General features: G+C 48.5%; 1 protein-coding gene and 1 pseudogene across 9 annotated transcripts in view; both read left to right on the top strand.

Moving 5' to 3' along the window:
* The window catches only part of DMD (dystrophin), a 2,485,149-nt gene that overhangs the window by 2,268,513 nt on the left and 193,634 nt on the right, over positions 1–23,002 (top strand). The window contains exon 63 of one of the 8 annotated variants that reach the window (XM_082378026.1): positions 2,069–3,890. The exons of the other annotated variants lie outside the window; for them this stretch is intronic. Coding sequence (XP_082234152.1) covers positions 2,069–3,164 — 1,096 coding nt within the window. The 3' untranslated portion in view covers positions 3,165–3,890. Of the gene's footprint in view, positions 1–2,068; positions 3,891–23,002 lie in introns of those variants that run through there. 8 annotated transcript variants of the gene reach the window in all.
* Positions 11,233–17,085, top strand: LOC309620911 (melanoma-associated antigen B1 pseudogene; annotated as a pseudogene). The gene is made up of 2 exons: positions 11,233–11,498; positions 15,264–17,085. The product of its transcript is annotated as a melanoma-associated antigen B1 pseudogene (transcript).

Below are 23,002 nucleotides of genomic sequence, written 5' to 3'. Positions count from 1 at the left end.
GGACATCAGGGTTTGGGTCTAATGAGAGAGGCCTCATTCAACATAGGGAAGAAGCCTGGTTCCTAACAAGAGTCAAGGTGGTAACACCGAGTGGAGATGAGGGAACCCCACCCAGAAGGAAGTGAACCACATAGAATCTCATCCCTACTCTCAGACCTGGGAGGGAGACTGAGGCATGGTGAGCTGATGAACATCACTCACTCGTCCCCGGCCCGTGGCAGGGAGGTGAGGCACCTCGTTGATGGGAGTATGGGCTCAGGTCAGCAGCCGGAGGCTTTCCAGGTAATGCCAGGAACCAAGGAGAGGACCCTGAGAATTGAGGGGACCAGCTACACCACAGTAGTGAGGGCAACAGAATCTCTTCCTGACTGTCAGCATTGGAAGTCCACACACAGTTGTAGCTAGGGAGACAAGAAAATTTTCTTTCTAGTGGGTCTCGGGGAGTTGGGGGCCTTAGTATGAGGGGATAGACTTCAAGTCAAGACACACAGGATGTCCAAGTCCTGCTATGAGTCGGGGTGAGGACAGTGAGGGATGACGTAGATGAACACCCACCCAAAGCAGTGGGGGCCCACAAACTGCCACCCCCCTCAGCCCTGGGAAACCCCAGGTAGAGGTAGCCTGATGTGTCACCCCTCACTTCCAGCCCCAGGGACTCAGGCAGACGTGGGCCTTGATCTGAGGCCAGAAGACTCAGGTGGGCTGAGGGAGGAGCCTAGGTCCCGTCTGAGTGAGGGCTAAAGAGGCCAACGATGCGGGAACAGTGGGGTCCCGCGGAGTCCAGCCCCTGCTAGCAAGCCAGGGAGGTCATGGACGGGGGTGACTGGAAGTGGCTCACCCTTTCTTTCATCTTGGGGATCTCAGGAGGGTGAGAATCTTAATGCGATGCAAGCGAACTCAGGTCAGCGGAGGGAGGATTTCCAGGATTTGCCAGGACTCACGCAGAAGATGCTGAGGACCGTGGGGACCTGCACCCCATGCCAGCGGGGGCCCCGCAGAGTCCCTCTCCATTGTCGTTCCTCGGCGCCCCCGGGCACACATGTCAGGCAGAAGTGCCCATCAGTTCCCCACTCAGAACTCCCAGGGAAGTAAGCATCTTGGTCTGATGGGTCAGCAGAGGGAGGAACCTGAGACCCTCCCCTGAGCGAAAAATGGGGACCGTGAGCGAGGACCACACGTTGTAGGGCCTCAGCCTGCCTGCTGCAGCTTTCAGCCTCTGGAGACTAGGGGCACTGTGGCCGGGTAAGGCCATCCTCACTTCCACCGTTCGGGCTCAGGGAGCTGTGGGCCTTACTGTGAGGAAATGTCCTCAAGTCAAGAGAGAAAGGAGCCCCCAGATCCTCCCAGGAGACACGGTGGGGGCTGTGAGTGACGACTGAAGGTAGCACACCCCCCTTCCACCGAATCAAAGGAATAGGAAAGAGTCTTGCCCAGTCCTCTGCTCAGCCCTTGAAGGCCCAGAGCATGGTTGTCAGGCGGAGGCGCCTCATCTCTCTGTATCATTTCTCAGGGAGATGAGATCCTTCGTCTGAAGGTGCCACACCAGGGGCAGAAGGGGGAGGGGGGGCGGATCCCAGACCCTCGGTATCGACAAGATGAGGACGCTGAATGGTTGAGGACCAGCGAGTTCAGGACAGAGCAGGCCCCACAGAACTGTCAGCGCTGTCCACCCCGACAGTGTCCATGACTCAGTTCCTTCTCGTGGGTCCCAGGGAGCTTTGAGGTGGCACCTTTAGAGCAGCACAGGAAAGAGGTCCCGGCCCTACCAAGAGTCGATGTGACAATCCTGTTTGTGAACGAAAGGGACCCGTGGAACCCAGAGAGGGCCTACCCTCCCAGGATCTGTGGTCACCGCCGTCAGCCACAGGCAGGGCTGGCAGGCTGTAGCCTGAGGCTCACTCACTCTCACTTCTTACACTGGGTTCTCAGGGGACAGGCTGACCAAGAACAAGAGCCTAGTGGCTCCTAGAGCAGTGCCCTCAAGGGAACGTGCAGAGCGGCCTTCTTCAGGCCAGGCTGGTGCCTCCCTGCTGAGGGTGCTCACGCCCTCTCACCTTCCCTCCTCCAGGTTCCAGCATCACCTGCTCTCCTGCCCACTCCCCCGCTTGCTGTCCCTGCGCATAGTCATGCCTCGGGGGCAGAAGAGTAAGCTCCGTGCCCGTGAGAAGCGCCGCCAGGCCCGGAGGGAGACCCAGAATCTCGGGGGTGCCCAGGCCCCTGCAGCAGAGATAGAAGAGTCGCCCCCCTCCCCCGCTTCTGTTTCTCAGGGTACTGCCCCGAGCTCCCCTGGTGCTGGCACTCGCCAGGAGCCTCAGGGAGCCCCAGCCACTAGCTCTCGTGCTGCAGGGGTTTCATGCCCAGGATCTGATGTACGTGCCAAGGGCCAGGTTAAGGCCAGGAAAAATTCCTCCCAGGCCTCAGCTTCCGATGAGAGCTCTCGCAGAGATCCTCTAACGAAGAAGGTGGGAATGTTGGTAGAATTCCTGCTGGAGAGGTATCAAATGAAAGAGCCCATTATAAAGGCAGACATGCTGAAGCTTGTGAACAAAAGGTACAAGGGGAAGTTCCCTGAAATCCTCAGGAGAGCTGCTGAATGCCTGGAGCTGGCCTTTGGTCTTGACTTGAAGGAAGTCAAGCCGAGTGGTGATTCCTATACCCTTGTCAGCAAGCTAGATCTCACCGATCAGGGGAGTCGCAGCAGTGGCGGGCGGTTTCCGAAGAAGGGGCTCCTGATGCCTCTCCTGGGTGCGATCTTCTTTAATGGCAACCGCGCCTCTGAGGAGGAGATCTGGGAATTCCTGAATGTTTGGGGTATTTATGATGGAAGGTGGCACTTAATCTTTGGGGACTCCAGGAAGCTTATCACAAAATGTTTGGTGCAGGAAAAGTACCTGGTGTATCGTCAGGTGCGCAACAGCGATCCCCCACGCTATGAGTTCCTGTGGGGCCGGAGAGCCTGGGCTGAAACCAGCAAGATGAAAGTCCTGGAGTTTGTGGCCAAGGTCAACGGTACCGTCCCCAGTGCCTTTCCACTCCATTATGAAGAGGCTTTGAGAGATGAGGAAGAGAGAGCCCGAGCCAGAGCTGCAGCCAGGGCTCCTACTCGTGTCAAGGCCAGTGCGCGTTCCAAGGTCATGTCTAGCAGTTCCTCCCACCCTCAGTGAGGTCTGAGGCAGCTTCTTCACTTTGTGTTTGACCAACGCTGCCAACCCTTTAAGTAGTGAGAGGCTAAGCTGGGGCTGGAAAGATCATAATATATCTCTTCTTTGTGTCCCTGTTTTACACTAGTATCTTTCAAATGTTGTTTCTTTCACTAGAATGTTTATTTAGATTCAGAATCCAAGTTTACAAATGACATGGATCACAGATTTGTTGTTGTTTATCGGGTTTAAGAGTAAGAGTTTTGGTACTGTGTAGTACGATTTGAAAAATCCTTGCATCTTTTTGGGGTTCTGGAATGAGATAATATGGCTTTGGAATAGGAATTTTGTTGGCAATGTGAAAGAATGCTGTGGTTTTAAAATGGATGAAAACAAAGTAAAGTTTAGTCAAATTTTGGTTTGTCTTATTCACCTTTGTCTTTCTCTTTGTAAAATTCGAAGGTATACACCTAGATGTCCTTAGCTTATTCAAGAATGCCGACAAAATTAAATAGTAATAAATTACATTCCTCACTCAGTGCCTCATTTATTCCCATCTTTAATTGAGCATCTGCTCTTTGGAAGGTTCTGTGCTGGTAGTGATGGTGCTAAGATAAAAAAGACCCTGCGCCTGCCTGTAGATGTTTAGAGTAGAAGAGCAGCTATTATGTAAGGAAGGTGGTGTGATGAAAAAACCCAGTGAGGGTGGTGGGGAGAGAGTCCAGATGAGAGCAGTGAAGTATAGCTTGTCTTAGCCGGAACATTTTGAGGCTTGGTGTTTTGCAAATCCCTCCTTGGGAGGTAATTTTGGGTTGGCTGCCTGGTGGGCTAGATGAGGCTGTGATGATGGTGAGCAGGGGCCAGACCCTCAGATGGTGGGCCTCAGAGTTGAGAGGCTAAGCCTGGAATGAGAAACTGCCCTCAACAGTTACTTTGGGATTGTGAGTAAACCAGAGAGAATCTCCGCCTGGAGAAAGAATAGAAGGGGTCCAGTGCTTTTGCCCCGGTGCAGGTGAACACAGTGCACCAACAAACCAGGTGTTTTATGCATATGGTCGCCTTTGTGGTGGGATGCTGAGAAGCCCCTGTGCTGGCACTCTGCGCCCTGAGCTGGAGGAGCCCCAGCCCGCTCCATTAATTCGTTATCGGGGTTTTTTAATTGGAGTATAATTGCTTTACAATGTTGTGTTAGTTTCTGCTGTGCAACGAAGTGAATCAGCTGTACGTATACATATGTCCCCTCCCTGCTGGACTTCCCCCCACCCATCTAGGTGGTCACAGAGCACCAAGCTGAGCTCCCTGTGCTGTGCAGCAGGTTCCCACTAGCTATCTATTTGACACGTGGTAGTGTATATAGGTCAATCCTAATCTCCCAATTCATCCCACCCCGCTTCCCCCGTGTCCACACGTCCGTCCTCTCTGTCTGCGTCTCTGTTCCTGCCCTGCAAATAGGTTCAACTGTACCATTTATCTAGATTCCACATACATGCGTTAATATACGATATTTGTTTGTCTTGAGTGTCATCTGGCAGAACTCCTAAATGGGGAAAGAGTTTGGTGGTGATGAAATACGTGAAAATCGGGGGGTATTTTGGGCGGCAGGGGAATTATTGGTCCTTGACACAAGTTCTGTAAGGTTTGATTTGCATGCTGGTGAAATCCCTGCCTCCACAAATGAAACAACCATATTCTCTGGTAGGGAACATTTACTCAGGGTTACTTGCTAAGGAGCACTTTGGTTAATTCAGCTTTCTTTGTCCTAGAGGACCGCATAGTCTCTGACATCTCCTGGATAAAATGACAAATTCCTAGAGATGAGGGTAGTTTCTTCTGGTATGAAAATAAGCATCATAATAAGTGCCATGCATGAAAGACCCAAACATTGCCAGCCACTGTGCCAGGTGCTTTACATATATCACACATGTTCCGACAGTTCTATAAGATGAGGCTTATCAAGAACCCACTTGGCAGACAAAGAACTTGCAGTATTCTCCAGACTGGTAAAGTGACAGAACCGGGAGTACAGCCTGGTCTGAATTCCTCCAGAGCCCATACTGTTCCACTCCTCCCAGCCTGAGGCAGCCCTTCTGTCTCTTAATTCATTTCTCTTCTCACTGCTCCATGATGTCTCTCAGGCAATAAGAAAGAGGAGCTTGTAGCCAAAATACTAAAAGCAGGACTAAAGAAGGAAGGTGAAAATGAGAATCAGACACAACTTGGGGATTGTCTGTGGGCTTCGTTTACCTAGGATCCTCCTGCCCCTCGCCCCAGGGTTCCCTGAGAGCTGACTGCCCCGGTCCCGGCACGTGTGTCCGGTCCCTGCACTTTCCCGCGTTACGGCGCCCTTCCCCTGGGTCTTCCCCAGTCAGTGTGCCCTCGTGTCCAGACTGGAAGCTGACCTGCTGGCCAGCTCTTCTCTGCGTCTTCCTCTGGAGGCTGCACTCAGCTCCCAGAGGAGCAGACAGCCCACATCCCCTGCCCTCCCCGGACTCGGAGCATCCCGACTCCCTGCAGATCCCGTTCCTCACCGTGGACCCCTGTGACAGCAGCTGCCCTTTCCATGTAACTGTTCACTTCAGACAGTGACGTTTAGACACCTCCTCATCCCCACCGGGTGCCTCCACCACATTCTCAGTGTTTTCAAACCTGCTGGTGACTAGACTCTGATTGCGTATGGACGCTACAGGGCCTTGGCTTATAACCCCAAGTCTAGGGAGGCCTTTTTTGAAGCAACGTGATATTTGCAGTAGGATTTTAATGCAACGTCTTCTTTGAGTCTGGCCATTGAATCCATACACTGATGCGTGAACTTAATTAAGTGGTCAGAAACCAAAGCCTTCTTCCTAAGTGGTAAAGGAGGAGGGACCAAGGAAGTCACTGTGTCAACAAACATGTACTGAGGCTGAATTCCTAAAAACCCATCTTGGAGTCCTTCCCGGAGGTGGAAGGTGGTTCTTTGGCAGACGTGCTAGCTTTGAATAAAAAGGAAAAATAGTTCGCCATCCTCCCAGTAATTCTAGTCTGTATCTGTCCCAGGGAAGATGCTGTTTTTTCAGTATGCTTAATGGCACCTGTTTGTGTGTTCAGGTGTGTTCAGTCAGGTGGTGGGTGGCTGTGATTTTGACCATGCAACCAAAAGTTAGGAGAAAATTCCCGGCCTACTGAGATTACACAGGTTACTGCAATTGGCAATGCAGAAAGGTACTGTTGAAAGCCCTCTCTGCTGAGATTTACAGGGTACTTTTGGAAATTAGATGTAATCCTGTATTTGAAAACATCTCTTACATAGTATGCACAAGAAAAATATTGGTGAATTTCAAGGTAAATTTGGCCTTCTCAGAAACTCCTCCAAGAAACTAAGAGGGTTGTTGTCATAACCAATTGCAATAGTTGCTCTTTATTGAGCACATACTATATACCAGTTTATGGGAGACTGCAGACCTCATCCACATGCTGTCTTGCTCTCCTTGGGTTCCTGGGGAGACTATATTCCCAGTCCACTTGTAATTAGGAAGGGTCACCTCCAGACCAAGGCACGAGGGAGTCAGTATGGCACCTCTGGGCTTTCTCTTCCATTCAGCAGCAAACAGAGAGAGCCCGTGTCGAGCCACGTGATGTAAACAGCCTGGATCTCGGAGTCATCTGTTAGCAGTGAGCCTCTGCCAACCTTCCTCAGGTTTTATGTGCACAAGAAACAAACTTTTGTTGTGTTAAGTCATTCAGATATCAGGTTTTCTCTGTTGCCTCAGTTAGCAGTTACTTCATCCGAGAGATACACAACTACTATTTCTACTGTTAGGCTCATTTAAATATTTTAATGCCAGAGCTGATCACAGCATAGATATTCTTCTTATAAAAACTTCTTACACACATAAATCACAATCTCCCCCCTTACAACATTGCTCCAAAATTCAGCCCCCTTTTCAAAAGTAACCACAATTAACTGTCTGGTGTGGGTCATTCTAAAGCTGATTTGAGGCTTCTTTGTACATAGATGCGCTACAAAAATACGTTGAGTTTTTAACACACAGGGGCAACAGTGTACATATTATTGTTCTGTGACTCGCTCTTGTAACTTAATGGAAGTGAATGCAAGATCTTTCTGTGACAGCACTTATAAGACCCACCTCACTTTTTAAAACTGTCATCACCATTAGAAAAAGTCCCGGCCAGCCCTCTGGTCCTAAGCTACAGCGTGAAGTGGAGCCCCCTCAGCCAACCTGTAGATCTGTGAGAACAAACAGTTGTTGTGTTAGGATGCTAAGTTTTGTGGCTCTTCATTAGGCAGTGGAAGTTGACTAGTAAGTACATGAAGGGCTAGCAGTTCATATTTTAATTTTTTATGTTCTTTGTCTTCCACAGGGAGCACATACTATTCCTAAAAATATTTTTAAGGTTAAGAAAAATAAACTTCAAAAGGCATGGGAAATTCTAATTACAGACGTTAGGGAAGCTCTCAAAATGGGAAAAATAAGCAAATAATTGACAAAAGAAGAGTGAAATGACGCATGACTGTTTCTCCTACAAAATGAAAAGAAAAAGATTACCGATAGACTATTCTCTCTCAAGATGGTGGATTGATACAGAGAAATTTTATATCAGAGGATAAATTCCTGATAGTTCCTGAGTTTCAACATAGTTCTGGAGCATGTTTATCTCACACCATCGAGAAAGGCAATATGTAGTACGTAAGAGCATGAGATTCTGGAAGCAGACACCTGGTCTTCCAATCCCAGCGCTACCATTTACTAGTTGTGTAATCTTGGGTAAATGCCGTAACCTCTTTGTGCCTCTTTTCTTATCTGTAAAATTGTGATGATAATAATACCTAACTGTAAGATTATTTTGAGAATTAAGTGTAGGGCATTCAGCACAGCGCCCACGAATTCATAGGCATTATATATGTGTTAACTATTATTTTATTATCAGAGCATTTTGCCGAGTTTTCACTGAAGAATTAATTGACATTTAATACAGGAAGAAAATGGGCCCTATAGATAACCTTAACACTTAAAAACTAAAATGTAGAAATAATAACCTTCTGAGAGGGGATCTGTCACACCTGTAGTCCCTAAAGCACTATAGGACGATTTCCCTTAATATTAATTAGGTCAATAAAAAGTATCAATGTTTAAATCCAAGCCATGGTTATCAGAAAAATGTGTTAGCCTTAATACTTCATTCCCCATTTGTATAGGATAAATGAGGTAATTCAAAAGAGAGAGATTTTATTTTATTTATTTATTTATTTATTTAAAAATAATTGACATATGTTACATAGAGCTTTTATTTATTTATTTACTTGTTTATGGCTGTGTTGGGTCTTAGTTTCTGTGCCAGGGCTTTCTCCAGTTGCGGCAAGCGAGGGCCACTCTTCATCGCGGTGCGCGGGCCTCTCACTATCACGGCCTCTCTTGTTGCGGAGCACGGTCTCCAGACGCGCAGGCTCAGCAATTGTGGCTCAGGGGCCCAGCCGCTCCGCGGCATGTGGGATCCTGCCAGACCAGGGCTCGAACCCGTGTCCCCTGCATTGGCAGGCAGATTCTCAACCACTGTGCCACCAGGGAAGCCCCGAGATTTTATTTTTTATCATTAGTATATAGCTAAGCCGTGAAGAACTGAGGATGTGGTCAGCTTTGACCACATCTCGGACTAAGTGAGATTTAAGGATTGTTTGGTATCCAAGGATACCTCTTAATGTAATTTCTATAAATCTGAGGAGAAAAGAGAGTGTGATGATCTCATTTGAGAGTAATATGTGGAAGAAGGACTGGAATACATTGGAAATGCTGCAGAATCAAAGCATTGTTTTCATGTATATTTTATAGTTTTTAAGTGATTTTTTAGCTTAATTTTTTCTAGCTGGAACATTTTATGTCATAATTACTAGTCTCATAAGAAATTTCATTTTTATTTATACAGATATTTGGAATCTATGATTAGATGTGTGCGTTTAGGCCAGTTGGACCTCCTTTATTTTACATCAATGTACTTTTGGAATTTGGTATTCTCCTTTTTCAAGTATAATGCATATGTATCTGGCACAGCTTCCTGCTTGACTCTATTGTTGTGCCTTATGTAAAATGACATTTCGTTTGCTTCTCATTGATTGGAATCAATAACATAAGTCATAATTATGTCCTGGAATAATATGTATTTCTAGTCTGGCTGCACTGTAGGTGGTGGGATGTGGCCTGGGAAGCTAATCATCCTTTAGCGTTTCTTTCCACTTGGCGAAGGGCACCCAGAACGCTAAACAATCGACTTCATAACTAAATATATAGGGTAAAGTTGCTTAAAAATTGGGGTCTCTTGTACTAAGGGGAAATGTTAAGACCACTCTTTTTGCAAAACATAAATGGAGAACTAAGGCAAAGATAATTCAATCAGAATTTGTATCATCACCTCAAGATTTCAAGCCAAACTACAAGACTAGTACACTGTAATGTGTATACGTGTTGTGATGTCAATTTCCAATTCAAGTTGACTCTCCATTTTATTGATCTGATGAGCACATTTGTTAGCTAAAGCCAAAAGACAATGCAGGTTCCCTGTCAGACTGTTATGATTGAGAAACCCCCTAAATTGTTTGGACTTATTGGCTTAATTATTCCACATTTGGGAATCCATGGAAGGGCCTCTTTTCTGGAACACTGATGCATATGAAACTGTTGTGACTGTTCTCTCCTTTGCAAAATATTCTACTGCCTTGGCTTCTGTATTAGTCAAGATGAGCTAGGTTATGTTAGAGTGACAAATTAATCCTGAAATCTCAGTGTTTTACCACAGCAAAGGTTTATTTCTCAACAACACTACATGTTCAATGGGTATGGGGGAGGGAGGGGCATTTGGGGGTTTTCTCTGGGGCTCACCTATTCATCAAGGCAGGGGAGAGTGGACAGAGAGTCTCTAAAGGGCTCTTCTCTGATTCGGCCAAACCCATCACTTCTTCTCCCATTTCATTGGCTGAAACCAGTCATAAATCCTCGGTTAGCCTCAAGCGGTCTGAAAAACGGAGCTTTCCATGTGCCTAAGAAGAAGGAATATAGAATTGGATTTGGTGAGCATAGCACTGTCTGCTACAGTTCTTAAGACACTGCCCTGTCCTGGTTCTTCTACCTCTCAATCTGTTTTTTTCTCTGTCTCCTCAGTGGACTTCTTTTCCATCACCCCTTGGGGAACTGGTGCTCCCCAAGTTACCATATCCGGTCCACTATTTTTTTTTCTCCCCACAACTATCCCCAGGTAACCTCATCCACTCCTCCAGTTCTAACTGCAAACTGTCTGCTGCTAACTTCTAGATCTATTATCCCAAGCCCTGACCTACCCACAAAGCTTTAAACATAAACCCAACTGTGACTGATTCAAGGATATCTCAAACTCAGTGTGAAAAAATATAAACACGTGATTTTTCTCCAAACCTCATTCCTCCTCTTCCTGTATTCTTTGTCCCAGTTAGTGGCAGCATCACGTTTCCAAGTCTAGATTCCTCCCTATCATTCCCACCTCTTAATTTTGTATGCCATCTTAGCTAGGCTCTGCTGCACAGTTGTTTAGTCAGTTATCAGTCTAGATGTCCACTGTGAAGGTATTTTTTAGATGCGATTAATAGTTAACTCTGTAGGCTTTGAGTAAAGCAGATTACCACCCACAGTGTGACTGGGCCTCATGCAATCAGTTGAGGGCCCCAAGAACAAGGACTGAGGTTTCCTGAAGGAATTCAGCCTCAAGACTGCAAGACAGGGACTTCCCTGGTGATCCAGTGGCTAAGACTCCGTGCTCCCAATGCAGGGGGCCCCGCTTCGATCCCTGGTCAGGGCACTAGATCCCACATGCATGCTGCAACTAAGAGTTCCCATGCCGCAACTAAAGATCCCGCATGCCACAGCGAAGACCCGGTGCAGCCAAAAAAAAAAAAAAAAAAAAAAAAGAACAGACTGCAACACAGAAACCCTGCCGGAGTTTCCAGTATGCCTGCCCTGCTATACAGACCTTGGACTCAAGACTGTAACGTCTGAGTTTCCAACCTACTGGCTTGCTCTATGAATTTCAGCACCCTGACTTCCCGCCACTAGGGCCTCGGGGAGGTGAGGGCTTTGTTTGGAGGCTGGAGGACTGGGGACCATAGAGAGAGGGCTCCCAGGCGCCGATAGACGGCACCGGCAGGACGCAGGGAGCGCTGAGCCCCGAACAGTGGGCGGCCCCGCCGAGTCCCGCCCCTGCCGTCAGCCCTCGGAGACCCCACGCAGGGCCGGATGCGGCTCCCCCCGACTTCCGCTTCGGAAGCGAGGAGCCCGAGCGGCAGCCGCGGCGTTTGTTCGGCCGAGCGTCGGTTTTCAGGACTCGTCCGGAGCCAAGGTGAGGCCCCGAATGTAGCCTGAAGGGACCTTCCCGACCCCCTCCCCCCGTAACAAAGGGGACCCACCCGCCTCGCGCCCCTGCCTGCCATCAGCAGCGTGGGCCCCTGATCTGACGTCTATGCCCGAGGAGTCCTGTTGGAGTCGCCGTCTGGAGGGCCTCAGGGAGTGGAGGGCCTTTGTCTAGAGGGGGCCGCTTCTTAGGCACAGGGTGTAGTCTTGTCCCCAGCAGGTGAGAAGGTGGGACCTTCAGAGCTAATGAGGGTCCCTCCTTCCGAAAGACGTGACTGCGCGGAGCCCCCGCCCGCCTTCGCTCGTGCGATGCCCTAGAGTAACTCAGGCTGCGAGAACCCCTCACTTCTGCCTGGGGTGGGAAGTGGGGTTGGGGGCTAGGGGACGTTCGCGTCGAGAAAGGCCTTTCTATAAAGGGGGCAGGACTTCCCTGGCGGTCCAGGGGTTAAGACTCCTCGCTTCCACTGCAGGGGGCGCGCCTTCGATCCCTGGTGGGGGAACTAAGATCCCACCTGCCACACGGTGCGGTGCGGCCAAAAAGGAAGGGCGGGGGCATGGACCTAGAGGGTGTGATGTACGCCAAGTGCAGTAAGTCAGACCGAGAAAAACAAATGCTGTATGATTTCGCTTACATGTGGAAGCTGGAAAACAAAACAAATGAACGAACAACAGAACAGAAACAGTTATAGATACAGAGAACAAACAGGTGGTTGGGGGGAGGAGAGAAATTAGGTGAGGGCAACTAAGAGGTACAAACCACCAGTTACAAAATAAATGCGTAATGGGTGTGAAATGTAAACAGGTAGGCGGGTGGATGGATGGATAGATAAGGCAACCCCGTTAAGCTTAGGGAGGAGACTTGGCCCTAAAAGAAGCAGCGGTAGGACCATGAGTGCTAGTAAGCAGACCTCTCCTCAAAGCAGGGAACTGCACAAATCAGCAGCCCTGCTCTCAGATCTGGGAGTCCCCAGATAAGGTAGCCGGGATGTGGAGGCCCCGACTCCTCTGGTGGGAGCTTCGGTCTGAGGCATGCAGATCCGGGTCAGTGGAGGGAGGAATCCCAAACCCTAGCCGGACTGGACGCCCAAGTCCTGAATGAGGACTGAGGGAGCCACCAACTCCAGAACAGCGGGGTCGGAGAGTCCCACCCTTGCTGTTACCAGGCATAGCCGAGCCCCAGATCAGCTTTGGCAGAACGAGGCTCACTCTGACTGTAAGCTCAGGTCCCAGGAAGATGAGGACCTTTTCTGACGGTCATGGGCTCACGTCAGCAGAGGGCAAAGTCTCAGGCAGGGTGCAGGGTCAAGGCGAAGATCCTGAGTGAGGAAATGGAGACTGCTCCATACCCAGTGGAGAGAGCTGCATCTAATGCCGCCTCCCTCTGCCCTCAGCCCCGGGAGGCCCCGGGCGGAGCTGGCAGGCTCAGGTGCCCCCTAACTTCTGCCGGTGGGCTCTGAGGGAGATGAGGGCCTTGGTTTAAGGGCTGGCTGCCCGGTTCAGCAGAACAAGAGGAGTCCCAGGCCACGATAGATGTCAAGGCACAAATTCTATGTGAGGACTGAGACAACCAACTCCCCCAGAACAGAGGAGACCACACAAAGTGCCGCCTCTGCCTTCGCCCTGGGAAGCCAGGTTTAGAGCTCTCAGGCTGAATTGCCCTCTCGGTTCCTCCAAGGGTGGTCTCAGGGACATCAGGGTTTGGGTCTAATGAGAGAGGCCTCATTCAACATAGGGAAGAAGCCTGGTTCCTAACAAGAGTCAAGGTGGTAACACCGAGTGGAGATGAGGGAACCCCACCCAGAAGGAAGTGAACCACATAGAATCTCATCCCTACTCTCAGACCTGGGAGGGAGACTGAGGCATGGTGAGCTGATGAACATCACTCACTCGTCCCCGGCCCGTGGCAGGGAGGTGAGGCACCTCGTTGATGGGAGTATGGGCTCAGGTCAGCAGCCGGAGGCTTTCCAGGTAATGCCAGGAACCAAGGAGAGGACCCTGAGAATTGAGGGGACCAGCTACACCACAGTAGTGAGGGCAACAGAATCTCTTCCTGACTGTCAGCATTGGAAGTCCACACACAGTTGTAGCTAGGGAGACAAGAAAATTTTCTTTCTAGTGGGTCTCGGGGAGTTGGGGGCCTTAGTATGAGGGGATAGACTTCAAGTCAAGACACACAGGATGTCCAAGTCCTGCTATGAGTCGGGGTGAGGACAGTGAGGGATGACGTAGATGAACACCCACCCAAAGCAGTGGGGGCCCACAAACTGCCACCCCCCTCAGCCCTGGGAAACCCCAGGTAGAGGTAGCCTGATGTGTCACCCCTCACTTCCAGCCCCAGGGACTCAGGCAGACGTGGGCCTTGATCTGAGGCCAGAAGACTCAGGTGGGCTGAGGGAGGAGCCTAGGTCCCGTCTGAGTGAGGGCTAAAGAGGCCAACGATGCGGGAACAGTGGGGTCCCGCGGAGTCCAGCCCCTGCTAGCAAGCCAGGGAGGTCATGGACGGGGGTGACTGGAAGTGGCTCACCCTTTCTTTCATCTTGGGGATCTCAGGAGGGTGAGAATCCTAATGCGATGCAAGCGAACTCAGGTCAGCGGAGGGAGGATTTCCAGGATTTGCCAGGACTCACGCAGAAGATGCTGAGGACCGTGGGGACCTGCACCCCATGCCAGCGGGGGCCCCGCAGAGTCCCTCTCCATTGTCGTTCCTCGGCGCCCCCGGGCACACATGTCAGGCAGAAGTGCCCATCAGTTCCCCACTCAGAACTCCCAGGGAAGTAAGCATCTTGGTCTGATGGGTCAGCAGAGGGAGGAACCTGAGACCCTCCCCTGAGCGAAAAATGGGGACCGTGAGCGAGGACCACACGTTGTAGGGCCTCAGCCTGCCTGCTGCAGCTTTCAGCCTCTGGAGACTAGGGGCACTGTGGCCGGGTAAGGCCATCCTCACTTCCACCGTTCGGGCTCAGGGAGCTGTGGGCCTTACTGTGAGGAAATGTCCTCAAGTCAAGAGAGAAAGGAGCCCCCAGATCCTCCCAGGAGACACGGTGGGGGCTGTGAGTGACGACTGAAGGTAGCACACCCCCCTTCCACCGAATCAAAGGAATAGGAAAGAGTCTTGCCCAGTCCTCTGCTCAGCCCTTGAAGGCCCAGAGCATGGTTGTCAGGCGGAGGCGCCTCATCTCTCTGTATCATTTCTCAGGGAGATGAGATCCTTCGTCTGAAGGTGCCACACCAGGGGCAGAAGGGGGAGGGGGGGCGGATCCCAGACCCTCGGTATCGACAAGATGAGGACGCTGAATGGTTGAGGACCAGCGAGTTCAGGACAGAGCAGGCCCCACAGAACTGTCAGCGCTGTCCACCCCGACAGTGTCCATGACTCAGTTCCTTCTCGTGGGTCCCAGGGAGCTTTGAGGTGGCACCTTTAGAGCAGCACAGGAAAGAGGTCCCGGCCCTACCAAGAGTCGATGTGACAATCCTGTTTGTGAACGAAAGGGACCCGTGGAACCCAGAGAGGGCCTACCCTCCCAGGATCTGTGGTCACCGCCGTCAGCCACAGGCAGGGCTGGCAGGCTGTAGCCTGAGGCTCACTCACTCTCACTTCTTACACTGGGTTCTCAGGGGACAGGCTGACCAAGAACAAGAGCCTAGTGGCTCCTAGAGCAGTGCCCTCAAGGGAACGTGCAGAGCGGCCTTCTTCAGGCCAGGCTGGTGCCTCCCTGCTGAGGGTGCTCACGCCCTCTCACCTTCCCTCCTCCAGGTTCCAGCATCACCTGCTCTCCTGCCCACTCCCCCGCTTGCTGTCCCTGCGCATAGTCATGCCTCGGGGGCAGAAGAGTAAGCTCCGTGCCCGTGAGAAGCGCCGCCAGGCCCGGAGGGAGACCCAGAATCTCGGGGGTGCCCAGGCCCCTGCAGCAGAGATAGAAGAGTCGCCCCCCTCCCCCGCTTCTGTTTCTCAGGGTACTGCCCCGAGCTCCCCTGGTGCTGGCACTCGCCAGGAGCCTCAGGGAGCCCCAGCCACTAGCTCTCGTGCTGCAGGGGTTTCATGCCCAGGATCTGATGTACGTGCCAAGGGCCAGGTTAAGGCCAGGAAAAATTCCTCCCAGGCCTCAGCTTCCGATGAGAGCTCTCGCAGAGATCCTCTAACGAAGAAGGTGGGAATGTTGGTAGACTTCCTGCTGGAGAGGTATCAAATGAAAGAGCCCATTATAAAGGCAGACATGCTGAAGCTTGTGAACAAAAGGTACAAGGGGAAGTTCCCTGAAATCCTCAGGAGAGCTGCTGAATGCCTGGAGCTGGCCTTTGGTCTTGACTTGAAGGAAGTCAAGCCGAGTGGTGATTCCTATACCCTTGTCAGCAAGCTAGATCTCACCGATCAGGGGAGTCGCAGCAGTGGCAGGCGGTTTCCGAAGAAGGGGCTCCTGATGCCTCTCCTGGGTGCGATCTTCTTTAATGGCAACCGCGCCTCTGAGGAGGAGATCTGGGAATTCCTGAATGTTTGGGGTATTTATGATGGAAGGTGGCACTTAATCTTTGGGGACTCCAGGAAGCTTATCACAAAATGTTTGGTGCAGGAAAAGTACCTGGTGTATCGTCAGGTGCGCAACAGCGATCCCCCACGCTATGAGTTCCTGTGGGGCCGGAGAGCCTGGGCTGAAACCAGCAAGATGAAAGTCCTGGAGTTTGTGGCCAAGGTCAACGGTACCGTCCCCAGTGCCTTTCCACTCCATTATGAAGAGGCTTTGAGAGATGAGGAAGAGAGAGCCCGAGCCAGAGCTGCAGCCAGGGCTCCTACTCGTGTCAAGGCCAGTGCGCGTTCCAAGGTCATGTCTAGCAGTTCCTCCCACCCTCAGTGAGGTCTGAGGCAGCTTCTTCACTTTGTGTTTGACCAACGCTGCCAACCCTTTAAGTAGTGAGAGGCTAAGCTGGGGCTGGAAAGATCATAATATATCTCTTCTTTGTGTCCCTGTTTTACACTAGTATCTTTCAAATGTTGTTTCTTTCACTAGAATGTTTATTTAGATTCAGAATCCAAGTTTACAAATGACATGGATCACAGATTTGTTGTTGTTTATCGGGTTTAAGAGTAAGAGTTTTGGTACTGTGTAGTACGATTTGAAAAATCCTTGCATCTTTTTGGGGTTCTGGAATGAGATAATATGGCTTTGGAATAGGAATTTTGTTGGCAATGTGAAAGAATGCTGTGGTTTTAAAATGGATGAAAACAAAGTAAAGTTTAGTCAAATTTTGGTTTGTCTTATTCACCTTTGTCTTTCTCTTTGTAAAATTCGAAGGTATACACCTAGATGTCCTTAGCTTATTCAAGAATGCCGACAAAATTAAATAGTAATAAATTACATTCCTCACTCAGTGCCTCATTTATTCCCATCTTTAATTGAGCATCTGCTCTTTGGAAGGTTCTGTGCTGGTAGTGATGGTGCTAAGATAAAAAAGACCCTGCGCCTGCCTGTAGATGTTTAGAGTAGAAGAGCAGCTATTATGTAAGGAAGGTGGTGTGATGAAAAAACCCAGTGAGGGTGGTGGGGAGAGAGTCCAGATGAGAGCAGTGAAGTATAGCTTGTCTTAGCCGGAACATTTTGAGGCTTGGTATTTTGCAAATCCCTCCTTGGGAGGTAATTTTGGGTTGGCTGCCTGGTGGGCTAGATGAGGCTGTGATGATGGTGAGCAGGGGCCAGACCCTCAGATGGTGGGCCTCAGAGTTGAGAGGCTAAGCCTGGAATGAGAAACTGCCCTCAACAGTTACTTTGGGATTGTGAGTAAACCAGAGAGAATCTCCGCCTGGAGAAAGAATAGAAGGGGTCCAGTGCTTTTGCCCCGGTGCAGGTGAACACAGTGCACCAACAAACCAGGTGTTTTATGCATATGGTCGCCTTTGTGGTGGGATGCTGAGAAGCCCCTGTGCTGGCACTCTGCGCCCTGAGCTGGAGGAGCCCCAGCCCGCTCCATTAATTCGTTATCGGGGTTTTTTAATTGGAGTATAATTGCTTTACAATGTTGTGTTAGTTTCTGCTGTGCAACGAAGTGAATCAGCTGTACGTATACATATGTCCCCTCCCTGCTGGACTTCCCCCCACCCATCTAGGTGGTCACAGAGCACCAAGCTGAGCTCCCTGTGCTGTGCAGCAGGTTCCCACTAGCTATCTATTTGACACGTGGTAGTGTATATAGGTCAATCCTAATCTCCCAATTCATCCCACCCCGCTTCCCCCGTGTCCACACGTCCGTCCTCTCTGTCTGCGTCTCTGTTCCTGCCCTGCAAATAGGTTCAACTGTACCATTTATCTAGATTCCACATACATGCGTTAATATACGATATTTGTTTGTCTTGAGTGTCATCTGGCAGAACTCCTAAATGGGGAAAGAGTTTGGTGGTGATGAAATACGTGAAAATCGGGGGGTATTTTGGGCGGCAGGGGAATTATTGGTCCTTGACACAAGTTCTGTAAGGTTTGATTTGCATGCTGGTGAAATCCCTGCCTCCACAAATGAAACAACCATATTCTCTGGTAGGGAACATTTACTCAGGGTTACTTGCTAAGGAGCACTTTGGTTAATTCAGCTTTCTTTGTCCTAGAGGACCGCATAGTCTCTGACATCTCCTGGATAAAATGACAAATTCCTAGAGATGAGGGTAGTTTCTTCTGGTATGAAAATAAGCATCATAATAAGTGCCATGCATGAAAGACCCAAACATTGCCAGCCACTGTGCCAGGTGCTTTACATATATCACACATGTTCCGACAGTTCTATAAGATGAGGCTTATCAAGAACCCACTTGGCAGACAAAGAACTTGCAGTATTCTCCAGACTGGTAAAGTGACAGAACCGGGAGTACAGCCTGGTCTGAATTCCTCCAGAGCCCATACTGTTCCACTCCTCCCAGCCTGAGGCAGCCCTTCTGTCTCTTAATTCATTTCTCTTCTCACTGCTCCATGATGTCTCTCAGGCAATAAGAAAGAGGAGCTTGTAGCCAAAATACTAAAAGCAGGACTAAAGAAGGAAGGTGAAAATGAGAATCAGACACAACTTGGGGATTGTCTGTGGGCTTCGTTTACCTAGGATCCTCCTGCCCCTCGCCCCAGGGTTCCCTGAGAGCTGACTGCCCCGGTCCCGGCACGTGTGTCCGGTCCCTGCACTTTCCCGCGTTACGGCGCCCTTCCCCTGGGTCTTCCCCAGTCAGTGTGCCCTCGTGTCCAGACTGGAAGCTGACCTGCTGGCCAGCTCTTCTCTGCGTCTTCCTCTGGAGGCTGCACTCAGCTCCCAGAGGAGCAGACAGCCCACATCCCCTGCCCTCCCCGGACTCGGAGCATCCCGACTCCCTGCAGATCCCGTTCCTCACCGTGGACCCCTGTGACAGCAGCTGCCCTTTCCATGTAACTGTTCACTTCAGACAGTGACGTTTAGACACCTCCTCATCCCCACCGGGTGCCTCCACCACATTCTCAGTGTTTTCAAACCTGCTGGTGACTAGACTCTGATTGCGTATGGACGCTACAGGGCCTTGGCTTATAACCCCAAGTCTAGGGAGGCCTTTTTTGAAGCAACGTGATATTTGCAGTAGGATTTTAATGCAACGTCTTCTTTGAGTCTGGCCATTGAATCCATACACTGATGCGTGAACTTAATTAAGTGGTCAGAAACCAAAGCCTTCTTCCTAAGTGGTAAAGGAGGAGGGACCAAGGAAGTCACTGTGTCAACAAACATGTACTGAGGCTGAATTCCTAAAAACCCATCTTGGAGTCCTTCCCGGAGGTGGAAGGTGGTTCTTTGGCAGACGTGCTAGCTTTGAATAAAAAGGAAAAATAGTTCGCCATCCTCCCAGTAATTCTAGTCTGTATCTGTCCCAGGGAAGATGCTGTTTTTTCAGTATGCTTAATGGCACCTGTTTGTGTGTTCAGGTGTGTTCAGTCAGGTGGTGGGTGGCTGTGATTTTGACCATGCAACCAAAAGTTAGGAGAAAATTCCCGGCCTACTGAGATTACACAGGTTACTGCAATTGGCAATGCAGAAAGGTACTGTTGAAAGCCCTCTCTGCTGAGATTTACAGGGTACTTTTGGAAATTAGATGTAATCCTGTATTTGAAAACATCTCTTACATAGTATGCACAAGAAAAATATTGGTGAATTTCAAGGTAAATTTGGCCTTCTCAGAAACTCCTCCAAGAAACTAAGAGGGTTGTTGTCATAACCAATTGCAATAGTTGCTCTTTATTGAGCACATACTATATACCAGTTTATGGGAGACTGCAGACCTCATCCACATGCTGTCTTGCTCTCCTTGGGTTCCTGGGGAGACTATATTCCCAGTCCACTTGTAATTAGGAAGGGTCACCTCCAGACCAAGGCACGAGGGAGTCAGTATGGCACCTCTGGGCTTTCTCTTCCATTCAGCAGCAAACAGAGAGAGCCCGTGTCGAGCCACGTGATGTAAACAGCCTGGATCTCGGAGTCATCTGTTAGCAGTGAGCCTCTGCCAACCTTCCTCAGGTTTTATGTGCACAAGAAACAAACTTTTGTTGTGTTAAGTCATTCAGATATCAGGTTTTCTCTGTTGCCTCAGTTAGCAGTTACTTCATCCGAGAGATACACAACTACTATTTCTACTGTTAGGCTCATTTAAATATTTTAATGCCAGAGCTGATCACAGCATAGATATTCTTCTTATAAAAACTTCTTACACACATAAATCACAATCTCCCCCCTTACAACATTGCTCCAAAATTCAGCCCCCTTTTCAAAAGTAACCACAATTAACTGTCTGGTGTGGGTCATTCTAAAGCTGATTTGAGGCTTCTTTGTACATAGATGCGCTACAAAAATACGTTGAGTTTTTAACACACAGGGGCAACAGTGTACATATTATTGTTCTGTGACTCGCTCTTGTAACTTAATGGAAGTGAATGCAAGATCTTTCTGTGACAGCACTTATAAGACCCACCTCACTTTTTAAAACTGTCATCACCATTAGAAAAAGTCCCGGCCAGCCCTCTGGTCCTAAGCTACAGCGTGAAGTGGAGCCCCCTCAGCCAACCTGTAGATCTGTGAGAACAAACAGTTGTTGTGTTAGGATGCTAAGTTTTGTGGCTCTTCATTAGGCAGTGGAAGTTGACTAGTAAGTACATGAAGGGCTAGCAGTTCATATTTTAATTTTTTATGTTCTTTGTCTTCCACAGGGAGCACATACTATTCCTAAAAATATTTTTAAGGTTAAGAAAAATAAACTTCAAAAGGCATGGGAAATTCTAATTACAGACGTTAGGGAAGCTCTCAAAATGGGAAAAATAAGCAAATAATTGACAAAAGAAGAGTGAAATGACGCATGACTGTTTCTCCTACAAAATGAAAAGAAAAAGATTACCGATAGACTATTCTCTCTCAAGATGGTGGATTGATACAGAGAAATTTTATATCAGAGGATAAATTCCTGATAGTTCCTGAGTTTCAACATAGTTCTGGAGCATGTTTATCTCACACCATCGAGAAAGGCAATATGTAGTACGTAAGAGCATGAGATTCTGGAAGCAGACACCTGGTCTTCCAATCCCAGCGCTACCATTTACTAGTTGTGTAATCTTGGGTAAATGCCGTAACCTCTTTGTGCCTCTTTTCTTATCTGTAAAATTGTGATGATAATAATACCTAACTGTAAGATTATTTTGAGAATTAAGTGTAGGGCATTCAGCACAGCGCCCACGAATTCATAGGCATTATATATGTGTTAACTATTATTTTATTATCAGAGCATTTTGCCGAGTTTTCACTGAAGAATTAATTGACATTTAATACAGGAAGAAAATGGGCCCTATAGATAACCTTAACACTTAAAAACTAAAATGTAGAAATAATAACCTTCTGAGAGGGGATCTGTCACACCTGTAGTCCCTAAAGCACTATAGGACGATTTCCCTTAATATTAATTAGGTCAATAAAAAGTATCAATGTTTAAATCCAAGCCATGGTTATCAGAAAAATGTGTTAGCCTTAATACTTCATTCCCCATTTGTATAGGATAAATGAGGTAATTCAAAAGAGAGAGATTTTATTTTATTTATTTATTTATTTATTTAAAAATAATTGACATATGTTACATAGAGCTTTTATTTATTTATTTACTTGTTTATGGCTGTGTTGGGTCTTAGTTTCTGTGCCAGGGCTTTCTCCAGTTGCGGCAAGCGAGGGCCACTCTTCATCGCGGTGCGCGGGCCTCTCACTATCACGGCCTCTCTTGTTGCGGAGCACGGTCTCCAGACGCGCAGGCTCAGCAATTGTGGCTCAGGGGCCCAGCCGCTCCGCGGCATGTGGGATCCTGCCAGACCAGGGCTCGAACCCGTGTCCCCTGCATTGGCAGGCAGATTCTCAACCACTGTGCCACCAGGGAAGCCCCGAGATTTTATTTTTTATCATTAGTATATAGCTAAGCCGTGAAGAACTGAGGATGTGGTCAGCTTTGACCACATCTCGGACTAAGTGAGATTTAAGGATTGTTTGGTATCCAAGGATACCTCTTAATGTAATTTCTATAAATCTGAGGAGAAAAGAGAGTGTGATGATCTCATTTGAGAGTAATATGTGGAAGAAGGACTGGAATACATTGGAAATGCTGCAGAATCAAAGCATTGTTTTCATGTATATTTTATAGTTTTTAAGTGATTTTTTAGCTTAATTTTTTCTAGCTGGAACATTTTATGTCATAATTACTAGTCTCATAAGAAATTTCATTTTTATTTATACAGATATTTGGAATCTATGATTAGATGTGTGCGTTTAGGCCAGTTGGACCTCCTTTATTTTACATCAATGTACTTTTGGAATTTGGTATTCTCCTTTTTCAAGTATAATGCATATGTATCTGGCACAGCTTCCTGCTTGACTCTATTGTTGTGCCTTATGTAAAATGACATTTCGTTTGCTTCTCATTGATTGGAATCAATAACATAAGTCATAATTATGTCCTGGAATAATATGTATTTCTAGTCTGGCTGCACTGTAGGTGGTGGGATGTGGCCTGGGAAGCTAATCATCCTTTAGCGTTTCTTTCCACTTGGCGAAGGGCACCCAGAACGCTAAACAATCGACTTCATAACTAAATATATAGGGTAAAGTTGCTTAAAAATTGGGGTCTCTTGTACTAAGGGGAAATGTTAAGACCACTCTTTTTGCAAAACATAAATGGAGAACTAAGGCAAAGATAATTCAATCAGAATTTGTATCATCACCTCAAGATTTCAAGCCAAACTACAAGACTAGTACACTGTAATGTGTATACGTGTTGTGATGTCAATTTCCAATTCAAGTTGACTCTCCATTTTATTGATCTGATGAGCACATTTGTTAGCTAAAGCCAAAAGACAATGCAGGTTCCCTGTCAGACTGTTATGATTGAGAAACCCCCTAAATTGTTTGGACTTATTGGCTTAATTATTCCACATTTGGGAATCCATGGAAGGGCCTCTTTTCTGGAACACTGATGCATATGAA

This window comes from Balaenoptera borealis (genome assembly GCF_965194805.1).
Source record: "Balaenoptera borealis genome assembly, chromosome: X".
NCBI lineage: Eukaryota > Metazoa > Chordata > Mammalia > Artiodactyla > Balaenopteridae > Balaenoptera > Balaenoptera borealis.
Note: the sequence above shows the minus strand (reverse complement) of the source record. Positions and strands in the feature narration are given on the sequence as shown.